Source organism: Elephas maximus, chromosome 7, assembly GCF_024166365.1.
Source record: "Elephas maximus indicus isolate mEleMax1 chromosome 7, mEleMax1 primary haplotype, whole genome shotgun sequence".
Lineage (NCBI taxonomy): Eukaryota > Metazoa > Chordata > Mammalia > Proboscidea > Elephantidae > Elephas > Elephas maximus.
Genome location: NC_064825.1, coordinates 117,145,921 through 117,166,077, shown reverse-complemented (window position 1 = coordinate 117,166,077; position 20,157 = coordinate 117,145,921). Strand labels below are relative to the sequence as shown.

The window sequence follows — 20,157 nt, the reverse complement described above, 5'->3', positions numbered from 1 at the left end:
TTTGGGAATATTTTAGAATGTAACTATTCTCATAGAGTTTCATTTACACCTTTTTTGTGGACTAGTTTGTAACGCCTTCATATTCCTTCAAATATATTTCTTATTTAAGAATTAGTTTAGAGAAGCCCATATTCTTTGTACAGATTTTTTATCCCCTCAAAGTAATATTGGAGTATTGTTGTTGTTGTTGTTAGGTGCCGTCGAGTCGGTTCCAACTCATAGCGACCCTATGCACAACAGAACGAAACACTGCCTGGTCCTGAGCCAACCTTACAATCGTTGCTATGCTTGAGCTCATTGTTGCAACCACTGTGTCGATCCACCTTGTTAAGGGTCTTCCTCTTTTCCACTGACCCGGCACTCTGCCAAGCATGATGTCCTTCTTCACGGCCTGAACCCTCCTGACAACATGACCAAAGTTTGTAAGACGAAGTCTCACCATCCTTGCCTCTAAGGAGCATTCTGGCTGTACTTCTTCTAAGACAGATTTGTTTGTTCTTTTGGCAGTCCGTGGTATATTCAGTATTATAGACAATGAATAACTAGTGTTGCTGTTGTTGTCAGGTACCTTCAAGTCGATTCCAACTCATAGACACCCTGTGTCAGAGTAGAATTGCCCCATAGGATTTTGTTGCCTGTAATCTTAGTTTTTATGGGAGCAGACTCCGGGTCTTTTTCCTGAAAAGCCATTGGATGGGTTCAAACTACTGGTGATAACATATATACTATACATATATATTGATTCCTTCCTCTTGGCATTCAGTTTGGTCTGTTACTAAGCATAGGAAGTTGGCATTTTACTAGATTACTGATCACACAGGTTGAGACCCATTTGAGATTATTTCTCCTAAGGACCCAATTTATAGTTAAGAAAATTGTACCTCAGAGTTGTTTAGGGTCCTTTTCTCATGTTCTAAACAAAGACAGTTGAGCAGCGGGACCCAGTGACATCAAAGTGTCAAGGTGGAATTTGGTTATACGTTATAGCAACAGCTAAGAATCTGGCTGTGGAAACAAGTGGGAGATTCCGAGACACATTTGAAATTAACGTCACTGATAGACAAAAGAATGATAAAGGCAGAAGTTCTCTGCCCCTATGTGTGGTGACCTTCCCCTTTATTTATTTTTTGTGAATATATAAGCTACATGGGGGAAGAGTCTAGATTCTGTACCAGACTCAGGCTCACATACCTTTTTGAGCATTCAAACTTACAAAAAATTTTTATAGAAATATATGTTCTGTGACTCGGCATTCAATTAAAAAAAAAAAGAAAAATTCCAACCTTCTACAACTGTACTTGCAAGTATAGGAAAGTAATTAAAAATTGAACTTTCTGGTTTGAAAAAAACTAAATTCAAATCTTGGTTCTTCCAGATATTAGCTATGTGAATATTAGTACATTACATAAACTACTTTGTTCTCTTGATAGAATGAGAATAATAACTTGTTCATAACACAGCTGGGTATTATGAACATTAACTGAGAAAGTTAATTTAAAGCACTGCACTAAGCACTTGAAACAACAAAAAGATTCACTGGATGTTTGTTTTAATTTTATTTTAAATGTTTGTATCTGAGTATATTAATAATTTATAATTAATGATTTTTTTTAGAAAATGATGCATATAATTAATAACATTGAGTAGAAGGTATGAGGGAACTGCTTTCTCCAATAAAAAAATCAATTGACAATATGTTCATCAACTCACATAAAAATTAATTTAAAAGCATTGCATTGCTTTAAGAGATCACTACAAAATAACTTTTTGGCTTTTATAGTACCATTTTGAGGATTTTTAAAATGAAGTACATCATTCTGGCAATTATTTACAAAAAGGTTACTCCATTTTCTAAGACCAAATCAAAGGAATCATTAATGCAATTATAATGTTAATAATTAAATGTAATAGTCAACATTTATGATTGCTTGCTATGTGCTAAGAACTGTGCAATACCCTTCATATTTATAACCTGGTCTAATCCTCACAATCAGAGCCTTAGTGGCTTTCTTAGTCATCTAGTGCTGCCATAACAGAAATACCACAAGTGGATGGCTTTAACAAAGAGAAATTTATTTTCTACAGTCTAGTAGGTTACAAGTCCAAATTCAGGGTGTCAGCTCCAGGGGAAGGCTTTCTCTCTTTGTAGGCTCTGGAGAAAAGTCCCTGTCCTCAATCTTCCCCTGGTCAAGGAGCTTCTCAGGCACAGGGACCCTGTGTCCAAAGGACACACTCTGCTCCTGGTACTGCTTTCTTGGTGGTACAAGGTCCCCAACTCTCTGCTTGCTTCCCTTTCCTTTTATCTCTTGAGAGATAAAAGTTGGTGCAGGCCACACTCCAGGGGAGCTCCCTTACCTTGGATCAGGGAGCTGACCTGAGTGAGGGTGGTGTTATAATCCTACCCTAATCCTCTAAACATAAAATTACAATCACAAAATGGAGGACAACCATACAATGCTGGGAATCATGGCTTAACCAAGTTGATACACATTTCTGGGGGGACATAACTCATTCCATGACAGTAGCACAGTAGTGAAGAGCACAAAAGATCTGAAGTTTGAATCCACCAGCTGCTTCTTGGAAACTCTATGTTACCGTTCTACTTACAGTCAGTCTGAGAAAAAGAAACTCTTACTGCCTTCTGCAGATGAAGCAGTTGAAATACAGAAATGTGAACTGACTCTCTTATCACATTAATTGGAAAAGCTAAAATGGTTAGCCAAACTGAATGAAGAATCTAAGTTCCTACCCACATACACTTATATACAATAGGCCTAACCACATATTCATATATAACAGGCAGTTAATTATAGTGGTATGAAGTGGCTCCAATGATCTAAACTGATACAGATTTGGTACCACTAAATGTTTGATGTCATGGTAACTCTGATAGCATTATCCTTCCCAGTGGAATGCAGAGAAAGTAGAGTGCTTCAGGATAATTATCCACAGTGTTCCAACCCAAAACTCCTATTATTAAACTTTGGCACGTATCTTAGTTGTCTAGTGCTGCTATAACAGAAATACCACAAATGCCGGCTTTGACAAATAAAAAGACAAACCAAACCCTTTGCCGTCAAGTAGATTCCGACTCATTGCAACCCTATAAGGACGAAGTAGAGCTGCCCCATAGGGTTTCCAAGGAGGGCCTGGTGGATTCAAACTGCCAACCTTTTGCTTAGCAGCCCTAGCACTTAACCACTACACCACCAGATTTATTTCCTCACAGTAAGGTAGGCCAAAAGTTCTAATTCAGGGTGTCAGTTCCAGGGGAAGTCTTTCTTTCTTTGCTGGCTCTGGAAGAAGGTCCATGTCATCAGTCTTCCCTTGGTCTGGGAGCATCTCAGCACAGAAACCTCAGGTCCAAAGGATGTGCTCTGCTCCTGGTGCTGCTTTCTGGGTGGTATGAGGTTCCCAACTCCCTGCTTGTTTTCCTTTCCTTTTATTTCTTTTAAGATTAAAAAAAAAAAAAAAAAGATGGTGCAGGCTACACCCTAGGGAAACTGCCTTTTACATCGGCTCAAGCACAGGACCTGGGTAAGGATGGTGTTATAATTCCACCTTAATCCTCTTAAATATAAAATTACAATCACAAAATGGAGGTCAACCACATAATATGGGGAATCATGGTCTAACAAAGTTGACACATATTTTTGAGGGGAAACAGTTCAATCCATGACAGCATGTTTTCCAGATTATCTATGCAGCAGGTTTCCAATATAAAATACGAGATGTTGACCTATTTTACTATATACCAAATTTTTCAATATCACGTGAATTTAAGATAAAATTAGTATTTCACAATACTTTATTGATGAAGAATATCATGGCCAAAATGGATTTCTCTCTCTCTGTCTCCCTCACTCTCTCCCTTTCCCTTTCTCTCTTCTTTCAACAATCCAAACAAAATTTACAAAATACATTTCATGTGGAAGTCATTGGGAATAAACAGTGGATGAGACTCACCTTGGGTCTATAGAGCTATACCCCCAAAAGTAGTTTTGAGCACTTGAAATAAGGGATTTGGCTTTGTCATTTACCAGCACTGTGACACTTGACAAGACTTAACTCTAAATTTCCTGATACCTGTCATATGACTTTTCATTTACCTTATAGCCAAACACAACTTTTCTATAATTCTCTTCAGTGCATTTTTTACCTCCTGGTTTCTCAAGCTGTAGATCAGTGGGTTTAGCATGGGAATCACCACCACATAAAACACTGAAGCAAATTTATCTCTGTTCAGAAAATGGCTTGACTTGGGCTGGAGGTACATAAAAATAAAGGTTCCATAAAATGTTGTGATGGAAATCAGGTGGGACACGCAGGTGGAAAAGGCTTTCTGTCTTCCTTCAACAGAGTGGATCCTAAGGATGGCTAAGACAATGAAACCATAAGAAATTGACACAATCAGTAGAGAGCAAAGAGCATTAAACCCAGCAATGATTAACAACATCAGCTCCTTGACTTGGGTGTCAGAGCAGGCCAAAGCAATCAAAGGAACATCATCACAGTAGAAGTGGTTGACCATATTGGAGTCACAAAAAGACAAACGGAATGTCACCACTGTTTGTACAAGACCCACAATAAAACCATAAACATATGTGCTAGCAACCAGTTGAGTACAGAGTTTTCCAGGCATGATAACGGCATAGAGTAAAGGGTTGCAGATGGCAACGTACCGATCATATGCCATGATGGAAAGCAAGTAGAGTTCGCAAACTACAAATGTGATAAAACAACATACCTGGGTGGCACATGCATAAAATGTTATACTTTTAACTTCACACAAAAAATTCACTAAAGTGTTTGGGGTGACCGTTGAAGTAAGAGAAAAATCAACAAGGGCCAGGTGTTTGAGAAAAAAGTACATGGGTGTGTGAAGCTGAGGACTGATTTGGATTAGCACAATCAAACCTAGATTATCTATGAAACTAACTAAGTAGATCACTAGGAAGACACTAAAGAGAATGGCTTGAAGGTCTGGGTTATCTGTGAGTCCCAAGAGGATAAACTCAGTCAGGGCTGAAAGGTTGCCTTTGGCCATGGAAAAATTACAATAAACCCCTCCAGAGCACAGTTCTGAGCATTCTTGAGTCTGTTGGCAAAGATCAAGCAGATGTTAGAAGTTGGTTCTGACCCACCAGGAAAATCTTCATCCTAGTTCCACATTTTATAATGAAGTATCTATTTTAGGTAGAAATTCAAAAACGTGAAATTATGAGGGGAATTCTACAAGTAGAAAGATAGCAATTTATTTAAAATTTTATATAATTGAAAAATTTATGCCATAGCTATTTTTAATAAGAGAATATAAATATTGAGAGATTTTTGAACACACATGTCAAAATATTTTTTAAAGTTATTGGAATACCTTAAATAAATATATACTAAATTCTTTCAAAAAAAAATAACTAAAAGGAAATAAATTCCAAAAACTGACATCAGAGTAGTTAATATAAAAAGTCATAGAGAAAATTTTGAATACTGTTCATCTCTAGAGCATAAATGCAGGATGATTTTTATTTTTTTCTATGTAATTTTTAGTTTTTTCTTCAATTGTGTAGTATTTGGAATTAGAGAACAAAAATACCATAACAAGGTTAAAGATGCATTAAGTGATTCAGAAAGCACATTTATTATTTATCTTCCAAGAGCCAAATATAAAGCAGGAAAAGAAAAACATCCTAAGATGAGTTTGTAGAAATGCATGCTGGCTTCTAGCTAATTAAAATGAGGTCTCTTTTAATGAGCACAAAGTGATTTGCCTTTCTATTTTTTCTTACATTATCTTTATATCAAGCCTATAGATTGATAAGGAACCCTGGTGGCATAGTGGCTGTTAACCAAAGGGTCAGCAGTTCGAATCTGCCAGGCGCTCCTTGGAAACTCAATGGGGCAGTTCTAGTCTGTCCTATACAGTCGCTATGATTCAGAATCAGCCCGACGCCACTGGGTTCTGGGATAGACTGATAATGTAATTATCATCTTTATTTTGAGACACACAAACCGATGCAGAGATTTTAGTTTTCTATGCCTTTACCTTTACCTAAGTTACCCCTCTACCTCTGCTCTTCTCTTTACCCCCTTCATTACTGAACACCGTAGGTAAGTCTTCAACAACTTACCTCCTCTCTCACATTCATATCTCGACCTATTGTATTATTGGTATGTTTTTCTCAGCATTGCCTTGAAATTAATTTCAAGCACACCAGCCCTCTCCTTGTTTCCAACACAATGAAGGTTTCATATTTGTTTTCTCTGTAGATTGAACACTGCTGACATTTCCTTATCCTAAAAAAAAAAAAAAAAAGTTTTTAAATTTCCAAGTCACCTGAATCTCTTGGTTTTTCCAACTTTTTGTTCATTTATACTCTCCCTTGATGGCTGTCTTTCATTATTCTCTACTCCAACCACACTCTTACTTTAGAGCTCTACCCTAAGCCAACTCATTTCATTTCTGAGCATTCTTGTTGCGAGCTTTCATTCATGATATGAGGACATCTGTCATGTATATACTGATGATGCACAAATCTAAATATCTTGGCCAGATTTTTCTCTAAGCTCCAGGTATATATATTCAACAATTTTCCAGAAAACATTAATTAGATATTTCAAAGACACCTAAATTTAACAAGGTCAAAAGAAAAAACAGAGATTCAAAAATGACCCCACCCACTCATATGCCTTACAGCATATATTTTCTACCTCAGGGAATGGTGCCATCTCCCAGCCATTTATTTTGGTGAGAAACCAAGAAAAACTTCATGAACCTTCTTTCCCCCACCAAAAAATATTTATTGAACACTTGTAAGTGTTTAATCAATTTTTTTCCAATGCGTCTGCTTCTAATATCCTGTATATTATGTATCCTTTTCTTTAGACTTCTATCACACCATTTTTGGAGGAAAAGCCTAAATACTGCTCTCATTTATCCTGGGCTCCAGTTTTACAACCCTCTGTGTACATAGGGTCGCTATGAGTTGGAATCGGCTCCATGGCAGTGGGTTTTTTCTGTACGTATGGTTTCTTCCTACTTGCAAATCTAACCTGTTCTCCAACTCACCTTAGGATAAAGTTCAAAGTCCTTAAAAAAAAAAATAAGGTAGCTAAATCAACCCTTGATAAACAAGCCTTGCTTTGCAGTCTAGTCTCATCTCTTGTGACATCCCTCATGTAATATTCATACCTCGGCCACGTTGCCTCAGTTTCTCAGACATGACCACATATTTTGTACATAGCTTTGTCAGAATACTCCCTTCTTTACCTTCACCCCTGTGGTTGGCAACTTTCTTTCAAGTTCTCCTTCCAATCCCATTTGAAATTTCAGTTCCTAAAAAAAAAAAAAAATTTTTTTTTTACAGTACACGTCGTCTTTTATTATCTCTCAAGTGCTGTTCTGAACAATTCACCCAACCAGTTAATTTGTCTGTAACCTATCCTAAATTTCAAATTCTTGGTAAATCCAGATGGTTCTATATTTTCTCCACTTTTGTCTCCAATACCCAGCAAGACTCAGCAATTAGTAGACACTCCAAATGTACTTGTAGAATAACTGAACAAACATATCCAAAGTTTGTGTTACTCCAAACCCTTTTTTACTGCCTCAATTACCTTCAATATTTTTTTTCCTACTGCTTTGCTGTTTTTGAGTAACCTACAACAAAACCACAAATAATTCAATCAATCTTGAAGCCAATTCTGGGAATGCCAACAATACTTACCAGTACTTAAGTATTGTCAGTACATGTTGTATGGTTTGTAGTCCCTCTAGAGCCTTTTCCTTGCATTACATCATTCTTTAAAATTTATGAAAAACAACGTAATGACTTCTCACAAGCATAAAAATTACCTTATGGTTAATCTGTTGGGATCCAATTTGCCTCACAGTCAAGGCACAACTACCTGAAAGGCAGATCACCTTGATGAGCCCAAGTCTAATAAAGCAGAATTACTTAACAAAAATCATTCTAACATTTGGGAAACCAACATGGACAATGTTTAGTTGTACTTTTTTTTTAATACTTTAATATTATCTTATTAAATTTATGAATTTCAATAAGTGGTACTGGTATGAATTAGATAAGGGTATATTAACCCACCACTAAGTAATGATTTGGATTGTGCCAAAAATCCAACACTAGGTGAGAAACTGAATCTGTTGCAATTGACAATTTGCATGATTTTCTTTTTTGCCACCGGTGTATTTAGATCTGCTTGAAAGTTCTGGTAGCAGAGAATAATAAGTTAAAAAGAACTTACTATATTTCCTGCGCTTTGCTGGAAAACATTTAAAGGTATAAAAATCAAACCTTCTAATGAACTCCATTGGTTCCATCTCACATGTACATATGTGTATAGAATAATAAACAGGAAAAGGAATAGATAGAAAAATCATAATCAATGCCTTCTTTGTATACAGACGCAGACACACACACACAAAATCAATAGTATTTAATGTGACTATTTTGTGCAAGAAACATTATTCTTCTGGTTCTTAATAATACCGTTTTGGGTGACACAGTGATTAAGTGCTCAACTGCAAACCTTAAGGTCTACTGTTCAAACCTCCCAGCCACTCCATGCAAGAAAGATGTGGCTTTCTTCTTCTATAAAGATTACAGACTTGAGAACCCTCAAGGGCAGCTCTGCTCTGTCCTACAAGGGTCACTCTGAGTTGGAATTGATGGCAACAGATTTGATATTTCTTTTTCGGTGTCATGGATTTAACAACCACAACAAAAATATCTTGAAGGGAAATTTTACAGAAGTCACTATATATTTTTGTATTTTCTTTTTTTTTTCCTAATTAATCTGTAATGATTACACTAATTGTAGTTTTTCCACAGAAATGTGAGAGAATTTCAAGGAAACTTGGGCCTGAGAATCTGTTCCTTGATTGTTTTGGGAAGATATTTTAAATTTCTTTCCCTCTGTCAAAACCACAAAGTCTATTTCCAGGATTCTGTGAAAATATTATATGACAGGTAGTCCAGATGTTTATATCAACTATCTCTCAAGTGTTGTTTGTTGCACAAGGTTTTATCTGTCGATCCATGCCATGGTTGCATGGGTTAGGGATTCCCTAAAACCAAATGATGGGCTTTGTATTTGGGCCTAATCCACAGATGGATGTTATATTATATAAGGACTAGTTAGAAAAAAACTGGGGTCTCATCCCATCTCCACTTAGGTAGAATAGTCCCAGTGGGTAGAACATTTAGCTGCCCACTCTATGGGGCAGGTCTTCTCTGTCCTATAGGGTCACTATGAGTCTGAATTGACTAGACACAACAGGTTAAAGAGTAGGTACAGCAGAGGAGGTTTACAACCTTGTGCAGGATTAGGGAATCTGCCTTGTAGATGGAAATCACCTTCCTGTCTCTTTCCCAGAATGTCATGTTCTGATATTACCAATACTTTATCCAACTTTCCAGGGCTATTTCCCACTGTCTATGAATCACAACGAAGCCATCAGCATACCGAATCAATTAATATTTTGTATACGAATTTGTCTTCCCTAACTGCAGTGTCCCAGGGAATAAAATCTTCCAATGGCTTAATCTGATTGCCATGGAGTCAATTCTGAGTCATAGAGACCCTGTGAAAGAGTAGAACAGCTGGCTTTTTGGTTAACTTTTTCTTTTTTTTCTTGTACTTTAGATGAACAAACCAGTTTCTCATTAAACAGTTAGTACTTTTTTTTTTTACCCATATTGTTTTATGACATAGGTTAACAACCGCATGACATGTCAACACTCTCCCTTCTCAACCTTGGGTTCCCTATTACCAGCTTTCCTGTTCCCTACTGCCTTCTAGTCCTTGCCCTTGGACTGGTGTGCCCCTTTAGTCTCATTTTGTTTTATGGGCCTGTCCGAACTTTGGCAGAAGGGTGAAGCTCACGAGTGACATCATTAATGAGCTGAAAGGGTGTCCGGGGGCCATGCTCTCAGGATTTCTCCAGTCTGTGTCAGGCTGGCAAGTCTGGTCTTTCTTTATGAGTTAGAGTTTTTTTTTCTACATTTTTTCCAACTCTGTCTGGGACCCTCTATTGTGATCCATGTCAGAGCATTTGGTGGTGGAAGCTGGGCACCATCTATTTGTCCTGGACTCAGTCTGGTGGAGGCCGTGGTTGATGTGGCCTATTAGTCCTTTGGACTAATCTTTCCCTTGTATCTTTAGCTTTCTTCATTCTTCCTTGCTCCCGAAGGGGTGAGACCAGTGGAGTATCCTAGATGACTGCTCACAGACTTTTAAGACCCTAGACTCTACTCACCAAAGTAGAATATAGAATATTTTCTTTATAAACTATGTTATGCCAATTAAGCTAGGTGTTCCCCAAGACAATGGTACCCACAGCCTTCAGCCCAGCAATTCATTCCCTCAGGGAGTTTGGATGTGTCTATGGAGCTTTCGTGACCTTGTCTTGTACAAGTTGCACTGGCTTCCCCAGTATTGTGTGCTGTCTTACTTTTGGTTAACTTTGGATTCGTACTGCTAACCTTTTGGTTAATAGCCATAGCACTTAACCACTATGCCCCCAAGGCTCCAATCCCTTAAAACACCCATTTTCATTGGTAAGTTAATCTACAGAATATTGCTTCAGAAGAAATACATTTTTCCACAGTAAAAGTTTCACATGACTGCACATAAATTAATGTTAACATGAAGTGGATGGCCAATCACAGTGAAATAAGATAAATTCATTATTTCAAGATATTGTATTTTTTATCTCTATTGTTGAAACATCTGATGATCAAAGAGGGCTGATAATTGGTTTTCTTTTTTTGTATTTTCGAATTCAACAACTCAACAGACATTTATGAAATGCCTATTACGTGTAAACACAAAAGGATAAAACAAAGGACAAGAAAAATACCTGTTTTCAAGGAACTAAACATTAGGAAACTGAGCTCAAGTGGACAAGTGTTCCCACTCTTATCAAAGTTGTACCTTTGTATAAGCCATGACTCAAAAAGCTCTTAACTCTGTATCCAGAATTTGACAACAAATCTCACTATTGATCATTAGAATACATTTTTTCAGTAATTCCTTTCAGGGCATTTTTTATCTTCTGATTCCTCCAACTGTAGATTAATGGATTTAGCATGGGAATCACCACTGCATAGAACACTAAGGCAAATTTGTCATTATCCAGTGAATGGCTTGACTTGGGCTATAGGTACATAAGCCTTAAGGTTCCATTGCACATAGTAATAGAAAATAGGTGAGAAGCACAGGTAGCGAAGACTTTCTGTCTTCCTTCAGCAGAGTGGATCCTCAGGAAGGCAAAGAGAATGAAGACAAAGGATATGAGAACAATGATAAGAGAGCAAAACACATTGAAGCCAGCAACAATTAACAGCTCTTTGATATGTGTATGTGAACAAGCCAGAGCAACCAAGAGAACATCACCACAGCAGAACTGGTTGACCACATTAAAGTCACAGAAAGACATGTGGAATGTACCCACTGCCTGTACAACTCCTATGGTGAATCCATAAATATATGTGCTAGTGAACATTTGGATCCCTGGTGATGCAGCGGTTAAGAGTTCAGCCGATAACCTAAAGATCGGCAGTTCTAATCCACCAGCCTCTCCTTGGAAACCCTATGGGGCAGTTCTAGACCTCCACAGGGTCTTCAACAGCTTATTGAGCAATGTCTCATTCGATCTTTCTTCTGAGGCATCTCTTGATGGATTCGAATCTTCAACCTTATGTTTATCAGCCAAGTAAATTAACCTAACCGTCTGCACCACCCAGGGACTCCCATCATATTTATATGGGCATGGAAAAGATAATGGTGGCAAAAATACTGAAATACTAGCTGTGGTTGATAAAAGAGGTTTAAATTAGAAAATATTTAATTTATTTTAATCAAGATTGTTCCTTATTTTCTAAAATTAGAAAGAAAAACAACTTTTAAGAAGACTATTCTGAAAGTAAAAGAAAGACGCCCCCTTCCCTGGGCAAGAATAGCAGGGAAAAGCTAAGGCGCACTTTTGGCCTCTCTGATGACATAATTCAAGGCTGATAAGACAATAATGATTATCTTCCCTCAACACTGTCAGGAGCCATTAGAGTTGCCATTTTTATTCTTCAAATGCAGCAACATCCACTGGCATAAATGTCTGCTGTTAATATTCACTTAAGTCACTGAATTCATTCTCAAAGGCATTACAGACCAGCCAGGGCTCCAGGCCCCATTATTTTGTGGTATTTTCAGTCATCTCTCTGGTCCCGGTTCTGGAGAACGTTAGACTGATTATCTTAATTAGGATTGTCGCTTGATTCCACAAACCTATGCACTATTTCCTCAGTCACCTAGCCTTTGCAGACCTTTGCTACTCTTCTGTCATTACCTGGAAGATGATGATGAACTTTGCTGTGGAAGGCAACACTATTCATTTCCATGCTTGTGCAAGACAACGGGGCTGCTTTCTTACCTTCATGATCATCGCATATGACCCCTACATAGTCATCTGAAGTCCCCTGCATTACTCAATACTGATGTCAAAAAGAGTCTGCCTTCAATTAGTTCCAATCTTTAAAAATATCCCAACATCATACAACTGTCCTCAGAAGTATAGAAAAGTAGTTAAAAATTGAGCTTTCTGGTTTGACAAAATTATATTCAATCCTTTGTTCTTCCAGATATTAACTATGTGTATGTTTGTAAATTACATAAACTACTTTGACAATTCTCTTGATAAAATGGAGAGTTAACTGAGAAAATAGATTTAAAGCACTGCACTAAACACCCTACAGCAAAACACTCAATTGATGCTAGCTCGAATTTTATTTAAAAAATTTATAACTGAATAAATTAATAATTTATTAACCTAAACTTTACTAGATGTGACAGGAGTGAAATGATTTTTTTTTTTGAAGAAAACACTGAGTAACATTGAGAATCAGGTATGAGGAAACTGCCCCTCCCAAAATAAAAAATCAATTCAAAATAAGTTCATCAATACACACAAAAAGAAATTTAAAAGCATAGCATTGCTTTAAAAGATTGCAAAAAAATAATAATTTTTTAGCTTTTATACTTTCATTTTGTAGATTTTAAAGTAAAGTATATCATGTTGGTAAGCTGTTTCCAAAAAGGCTACTCCATTTTCTAAGACAAAATCAAAGGAACCATTAAGGCAATTATAATATTAATAAATGTAATAGCCAAAATATATAAATTGCTTCTTTTATGCTTGAAACTGTGCAATTTATAACCTGATCTAATTCACACAATCGGAGCCCTGGTGGTGCTGTGTTTAAGAGCTTGGCTGCCAACCAAAAGGTCCACAGTTTGAATCCACCAGCTGCTTCTTGAAAACTCTCTGGTGCAGTTCTACTCACAATCATTCTAAGAGAGAGGAACTCTTACTGCCTTTTGTGCATGAAGCAGTTGAGATACAGAAATGTGAACTCTCTCTCTCATCACATTAATTGGAAAAGCTAAAATTGTTAGCCAAACTGTTTGAATGAAGAATCCAAGTTCTAAGCACACACTTGTATAGAATAGGCCTAACCACACATTCATATATAGCAAGCAGTGAATTTTAATGGTCTGAAGTGCCTCTAATGAGCTAAACTGATACAGGATCAGTGCCATTAAATGTTCAGTGTCATGATAACTCTGCTAGTGTTACGATTCCCAGCTAGAAGCAGAGAAAGTGGAGTGTTAGGAAAATTATGCAGGGTGTTCCAACTCAATATTCCTGCTATTAAATTTTGGCATGTTTTCCAGATTACCTATGCAGCAGTTTTTCAGTGTAAGATACCAGATGTCAATTTTACTAAAACACAAATTTCTCAGTATTACATGGATTTCAGACAAAATAACTATTTCCCAATACTCTGTTGAGGAAGCACTTCATGGGCAAAAGGATTTCTCTCTCTCCTTCTTTTTACCTCCCTCTCTTTTTCTCCCTTCTTTCAACAACAAAATAAAATTTACAAAATATATTTCATGGGGAAAATATTGTGAATAAGCAGTATATGAGACTCGCTTTGAGTTTACAGAGCTATTCCTCAAAAAGTGTGCTTGAATACTCGAAGTAAGATATTTGGATTTGTCATTAACCAACACTGTGACACTAGACAAGACATAACTCTAAGTTTACAGATCTCTGTCCTATGATTCTTCATTTATCTGATAGCCAAACACAACTTTTCTATAATTCTTCTCAGTGCATTTTTTACCTCCTGGTTTCTCAGGCTATAGATCAGTGGGTTTAGCATGGGAATCACCACTACATAAAAAACTGAAGCAACTTTATCTGTGATCAGAGAATGGCTTGACTTGGGTCGTAGGTACATAAAAATGATGGTCCCATAAAATATTGTGATGGAGGTCAGGTGGGACACACAGGTGGAAAAGGCTTTCTGTCTTCCTTCAGCAGAGTGGATCCTAAGGATGGCTAAGACAATGAAGCCATAGGAAATTAACACAATCAGTAGAGAGAAAAGTGTATTGAACCCAGCAATGATTAACAACATCAGCTCTTTGACTTGGGTGTCAGAGCAGGCCAAAGCAACCAAAGGGACATCGTCACAGTAGAAGTGGTTGACCATATTGGAGTCACAAAAAGACAAGTGGAACGTCACCACTGTCTGTACAAGAGCCACAGTAAAAGCATACACATATGTAATAACAACCAGTTGAAAACAGAGTTTTCTAGGCATGAGAACGGCATAGAGTAAAGGGTAGCAGATGGCAACGTACCGATCATACGCCATGATGGAAAGCAAGTAGACTTCACAAACTACAAATGTGATAAAGCAACATACCTGGGTGGCACACGCATAAAACGTTATACTTTTCACTTCACACAAAAAGTTCACTAAGGTGTTTGGGGTGACAGATGAAGTAAAAGAAAAATCAACAAAAGCCAGGTGTTTGAGAAAAAAGTACATGGGTGTGTGAAGCTGAGGACTGATTTGGATTAGCACAATCAAACCAAGATTACCCAGGACACTAACTAAGTAGATCACTAGGAAGACACTAAAGAGAATGGCTTGAAGGTCTGGGTTATCTGTGAGTCCCAAGAGGATGAACTCAGTCACAGATGAATGGTTGCCTTTGGCCATGGAAATATCACAATAAACCCCTCCAGAACAGGGTTACGAGTAATCTTGAGTCTGTTGGCAAAGATCGAGCAGATGTTAGAAGTTGGTTCTGACCCCCCAGGAGAATCTTCACGCTAGTTCTGCATTCAAAATAAAGCACCTGTTCTAGGCAGAAATTCCAAAACATGAAATTATTGTAAATTATAAAAGTAGAAAAGTAGTATTTTATTTAAAATTTTATATAACTGAAAAATCTATTTTTTATCTGTTTTTAATAGGAGGAGAGTTTTTTGAACACAGATGTCAGAATTTTTTTTAAGTTATTGAAATACCTTTAATAAAAGTATAATAAATAAAAATAAATTTCAGTTAAAAGGAAATTAATTTAAAAAATCATCCCAAAATAGTTCATATAAAAGGTCAGATTTAAAATTTTGACTACTGTTGTTCTCTGGACCATAAATTCAGGATACTTTTTTTTTCTCTTCCCTGTAATTCTTAGTTTTTTGTTCAGTTGTGTATTTTTTCTCTTTTTGAATTAAAGGAGAAAAATAGCATAGAAATATGGATAGCATCTTTCAATTTGAAAATTGTATAACCAAGTTAGACATGCATTAAATGATTCAGAAAGCTCATTTATGGTGGATCTTCCAATGTCCAAATGCAAAACAAGGAAAGAAAAACATCCCAAGATGAGTTTGTAGAAATGCAAGCTGCCTTCTAGCTAATTAAAATGCAATCAATTTTAATGAACTTTGCATGAGCACAAAGCGATTTGCCTTTCTAACTTTTGTCTCAGATTATATTTCAACTGAACTGAACTGAACTCATTGCCATTGAGTCCATTCCAACTCATAAAAAAAACTCATAGCGACCCTATATTTATTTATATCAAGATTATAGATTGATAATATAGCTATCTTTATTTTGAGATATACAAACTCAGGCAGATAATTTAGGTTTTATTTATGGCTCTTGACCAGCATGACATGAAAAAGAATAACTCACTAACTAGTCCCAGCCTTGAATCCCTAACGTCAACTCATAATTAATTCAAATGATTTCCTTTCAGAGAGGAAAGAATTGCCCCATTGACCAGAAACAAAGCAGCTTTGGAAAGGCGTCCCACATCCATGTCAAATGCTTAGAACAGTGCCTATCTCATAAAAAAAAAAACAAAAACAAAAAACTATGTGCTAAATAAAATTTAGCTCTTAAGAGTATTAATATTATTTACATTGAGGCTTACTCTGCAGAAACGTGTGCAATCTCATCATAGTTATGGATGTATGAGTTTGTTTTGCAATATTTTGATAACTGTTCTCCATTTGCCTCGCTAACTTTTGATCTTGAATCACTGCCCCTCCTGGTTCTTATTCTCTCTAATACTAACATCTCTGTGGTATTTGCAAATATGTGTAGACCTTGCTTTGATGTGACCAAATTCTCCAACATCTTCAATCATTTTATCCTCCCTTGCTTGTGCTACAGCTACAATCCAAGAGGTCGGCAGTTTAAATCCACCAGGCGCTCCTTGGAAAATCTATGGGGCAGTTCTACTCTGTCCTATAGGGTCGCTATGAGTCAGAATCGACTTGACGGCAGTGGGTGGGTTGGGGGTTGCTTAAACTAAAAGTTGTCTCCCCCTTGAAGACCTACTTCTCTCCAGGCCACCTCTGTACAGGCTGCTCAATTTCTAACTCTCCACATATTTCTAATTTGGAGGTGAGATAAGGCGTGATTCATGCTCAGAGCTTTGTTTTTTATTTATTGTTACGTCTTGCATTTGAGTAAACTCTCCTGAATCTTTGAGGCTAATACCCATCATCGTTGTTATCACTTATGTGTTCCTAGGTCACTCCTTCTTATGTACTGAAGATTTTAACACCAGGATCATTCTGTCCCTTTTCCATAAAGTTGGCATCAGTGCCCACACAGACCACACTTTTAATGCATTGCTTCTTGAATTCTTGAAATCTTGGTATCAGTGACCCCAAAACCAATACCCTTGAACTTCCCATTCTCATGGCTCCATCTTGGATCTTGTTTTAGCTGAAAATTGATTAAATGCTAAATATCCAAAATTAAGACATTATCTTAAGATCACAAGCATTTACTCTTCCCTATAAACATCGCTTTTTTTATAAACATCACAGTATGACAATACAACTTTTCATACCAAAGCTCTACTCGTATCACTATTTCCCACTAGTTATTTGTCTTTTATTTTGTCATCTCCTATATTTAATTCTTCCCCTACATAGCTTAGATTCCATGATTTATTACTACAATTATTCTTATCAACATCCTAAATACCCTTGTCTTATTTTTCTCAAGATACTCCAAAATCTAAGTGTTTTGAAATGTTCTCTTCACAATTGTGCCTGAAGTACCAAGAAACCAATCAGACAAAAGGGAACAATTACAAGCTTATCACACTCAAAAGTACCTACTTACTTGTGTCCAGAAGATTGTTTTTTTCCTAAATCGACTATCTCTTACTTTTTAGGTAGCTATTATTTTAGACTCTTTGAATTTCTTCATACACTTCTATGCCATTTTTTTTTTTATTATTTTAGACTCTTTGAATTTCTTCATACACTTCTATGCCATGCCCCTTACTTCCAGTAGATGCCAAAATTCCAAGATAAGAGAGAAATTTAAAGTAACAACAGAACAAAAAAAAAATCAACTTCTTTTGAAAATTTCCACAAACCTACCTGCTTCCCCATTTTTCATTTCCTTTTTTTTTTTTTTTTTTTTTTTTAGGGGAGGGAATGTTCTATTGCTAATGTTGTTGTTAGGTGCCATTAAGTCAGGTCCTACTCATAGTGGCGCTATTTACAACAGAACAAACACTGCCTGGTCTTGTACCATCCTCACGATAATTGCTATGTTTGAGCCCATTGTTGCAGCCACTGTGTCAATCTATCTCTGCCATAATTCAAATGCACCAATTCTCCTTCAGTCTTCCTTATTTATTGTCCAACTTTCACATACCTATAAGGCAACTGAAAATACCATTGCTTGGGATCAGACCCACCTCTATTTCTAATACCGAAACTTATATTTTGATCACATACTCTTTTGCATTCCATTTGCAAATTTATTCAACCATTCACATTGATCTATAAATAAAGTATATGGTCAAACCTCACCAGCGTTCTTTCATTTCTGTTTCTCTCCCTTTACCTAAGTTACCCCTCTATCCCTGCTCTTGCCTTCACTCCTTCATTGCCAAACACCCTAGAAAAGTCACCAACACTTACCCTGTCTTTCACATTCATATCTTGACCTACTGTATTATTGTCATGTTTTTTCTCAGTGTTGCTTTGAAATTGCTTTCATCAAGTACACCAACACTCTCCTTATTTCCAAATTCGATGAGGACTTCATATTGACTTCTCTGTAGCATTGGACACCACTGACATTTCCTTTTATCCTTTTGGCTTTCACGTCACCAGAATCTCTGGGTTTTTCCACTCTTGTCCACTTTTACTCTCTTTGAGGGCTATGCTTTCTTTGTCCATATTTTAAATGACTCTCTTGCTTTAGAGCTCTACCCTAAGCTGACTCATTTTCCTTTTGAGCATTCTTGTTCAGAGCCCTCCTTTAATGATACGAAGACGATTGTCATTTATGTACTGATGATGCACAAATCTAAATATTTAGGCCAGATTTTTCTCTAATGTCCTCTGTATTATGTATTCTTTTCTTTATTTAGACTTCTATTATGTCTTTCCTGGAGGAAAAGCCCAAATATTACTGTGTAACCTTTACACTAGTGTCTAGTTTTAGAATCCTCTGTACATACGGCAGCCTGGAAGTTCTTCCCAACTTGCAAATCTTAGCTTGTTCTGCAACTGACCTTAGGATAAAGTTCAAAGTCCTTAAGGTGGCTAAATCAACCCTTGAAAAATAAGCCCCTGCTTTGCATACTAATCTCATTTCTTGTAACATCCCTCGTGTAATCTCCATGCCTCAGCCATGTGGCTTTAGTTTCTCAGATATGACCACATATTTTGTACTTAGTTTTGTCAGAATACTCCTTTCTTTACCTTCACTCCTCTGGTTGGCTACTTTCTTTCAACTTCTTCTTCCAATCCTATGTGAAATTTTACTTCTTTCTATAAGCCTTTTATTATCTCTCAAGTGTTCACCTGAGCAATTGACCCACCAGTTAATTTGTCTGTAAACTACTCAAAGTTTCAAATTCTTGGTAAGCCAAGATGCTCCTGTGTTTTCCCCAGTTTTATCTCCAATACGTAGTATGACTCAGCAATTAGTAGATACTGCAGATGTACTTGTAGAATAATTGAACAAACAAATTCAAATTTTGTGTTACTCCAAACCCTTTTTTACTATCTTAATTACCTTCAATATTTTTTTCCTACTGTTTTGCTGTCTTTCAGTAATCTACAACAAATCCAAAAATAATTCAGTCAAGGTTGAAGCCAATTCCAGGAAAGCCAACAGTACTTACTATTACTTAAGCACTGTTAGTACATTTTGTATGGTTTGTTAGTCCCTCTAGGGCCTTTTCCTTGTATTACATCATTCTTTCAACTTTATGAAAAACAAAGTAATGATGTCTCAAGAGCGTAACAAATTACCTTATGATCGATCTGTTGGAATCCAATTTGCCTCACAGTCAAGGAACATCTACTTGAAATGGCAGATCACCTTGCTGAGCCCAAGTCTAATAATGAATAATTAATTAACAAAGATCATTTTAATGCTTTGGAAAACAACATGAAAAATGTTTAATTGTACTTGGTTTACCTTTTTAGACTTTAATATTGGTCTTATTAAATTTATGAATTCAATAAATGGTCATGTTATGCATTAGATCAAAGTATATTAACCCAATCCTAAGTAATGATTTGGATTGTACCAAAGATCCAACATTGGATGAGAAACTGAACCTGTTGCAATTAACAATTAGCATGAATTTCTTATTGGCCTACTGGTGTATTTAGTTCAATTTCAGAGAATCACTCTTGAAAGTTCTGGTCACAAATGGTAATAACTTCAAAAGAACTCATTTTATTTCTTGCACTGTGCTGGAAAACATTTAATGGTATAC

The 20,157-nt window shown here is 36.6% G+C and overlaps 2 protein-coding genes across 2 annotated transcripts; both read right to left on the bottom strand.

The window, feature by feature from the left end:
* Positions 1-4,043: 4,043 nt before the first annotated feature.
* Positions 4,044-5,047, bottom strand: LOC126079454 (olfactory receptor 5AL1-like). The gene has a single exon (XM_049890450.1). It carries the CDS (start codon positions 5,045-5,047, stop codon positions 4,106-4,108), a length of 942 nt encoding a protein of 313 aa, XP_049746407.1. The 3' UTR covers positions 4,044-4,105.
* A 9,103-nt stretch (positions 5,048-14,150) lies between these two features.
* On the bottom strand, positions 14,151-15,092 carry LOC126079399 (olfactory receptor 5AL1-like). The gene has a single exon (XM_049890390.1). It carries the CDS (start codon positions 15,090-15,092, stop codon positions 14,151-14,153), a length of 942 nt encoding a protein of 313 aa, XP_049746347.1.
* Positions 15,093-20,157: the final 5,065 nt, after the last annotated feature.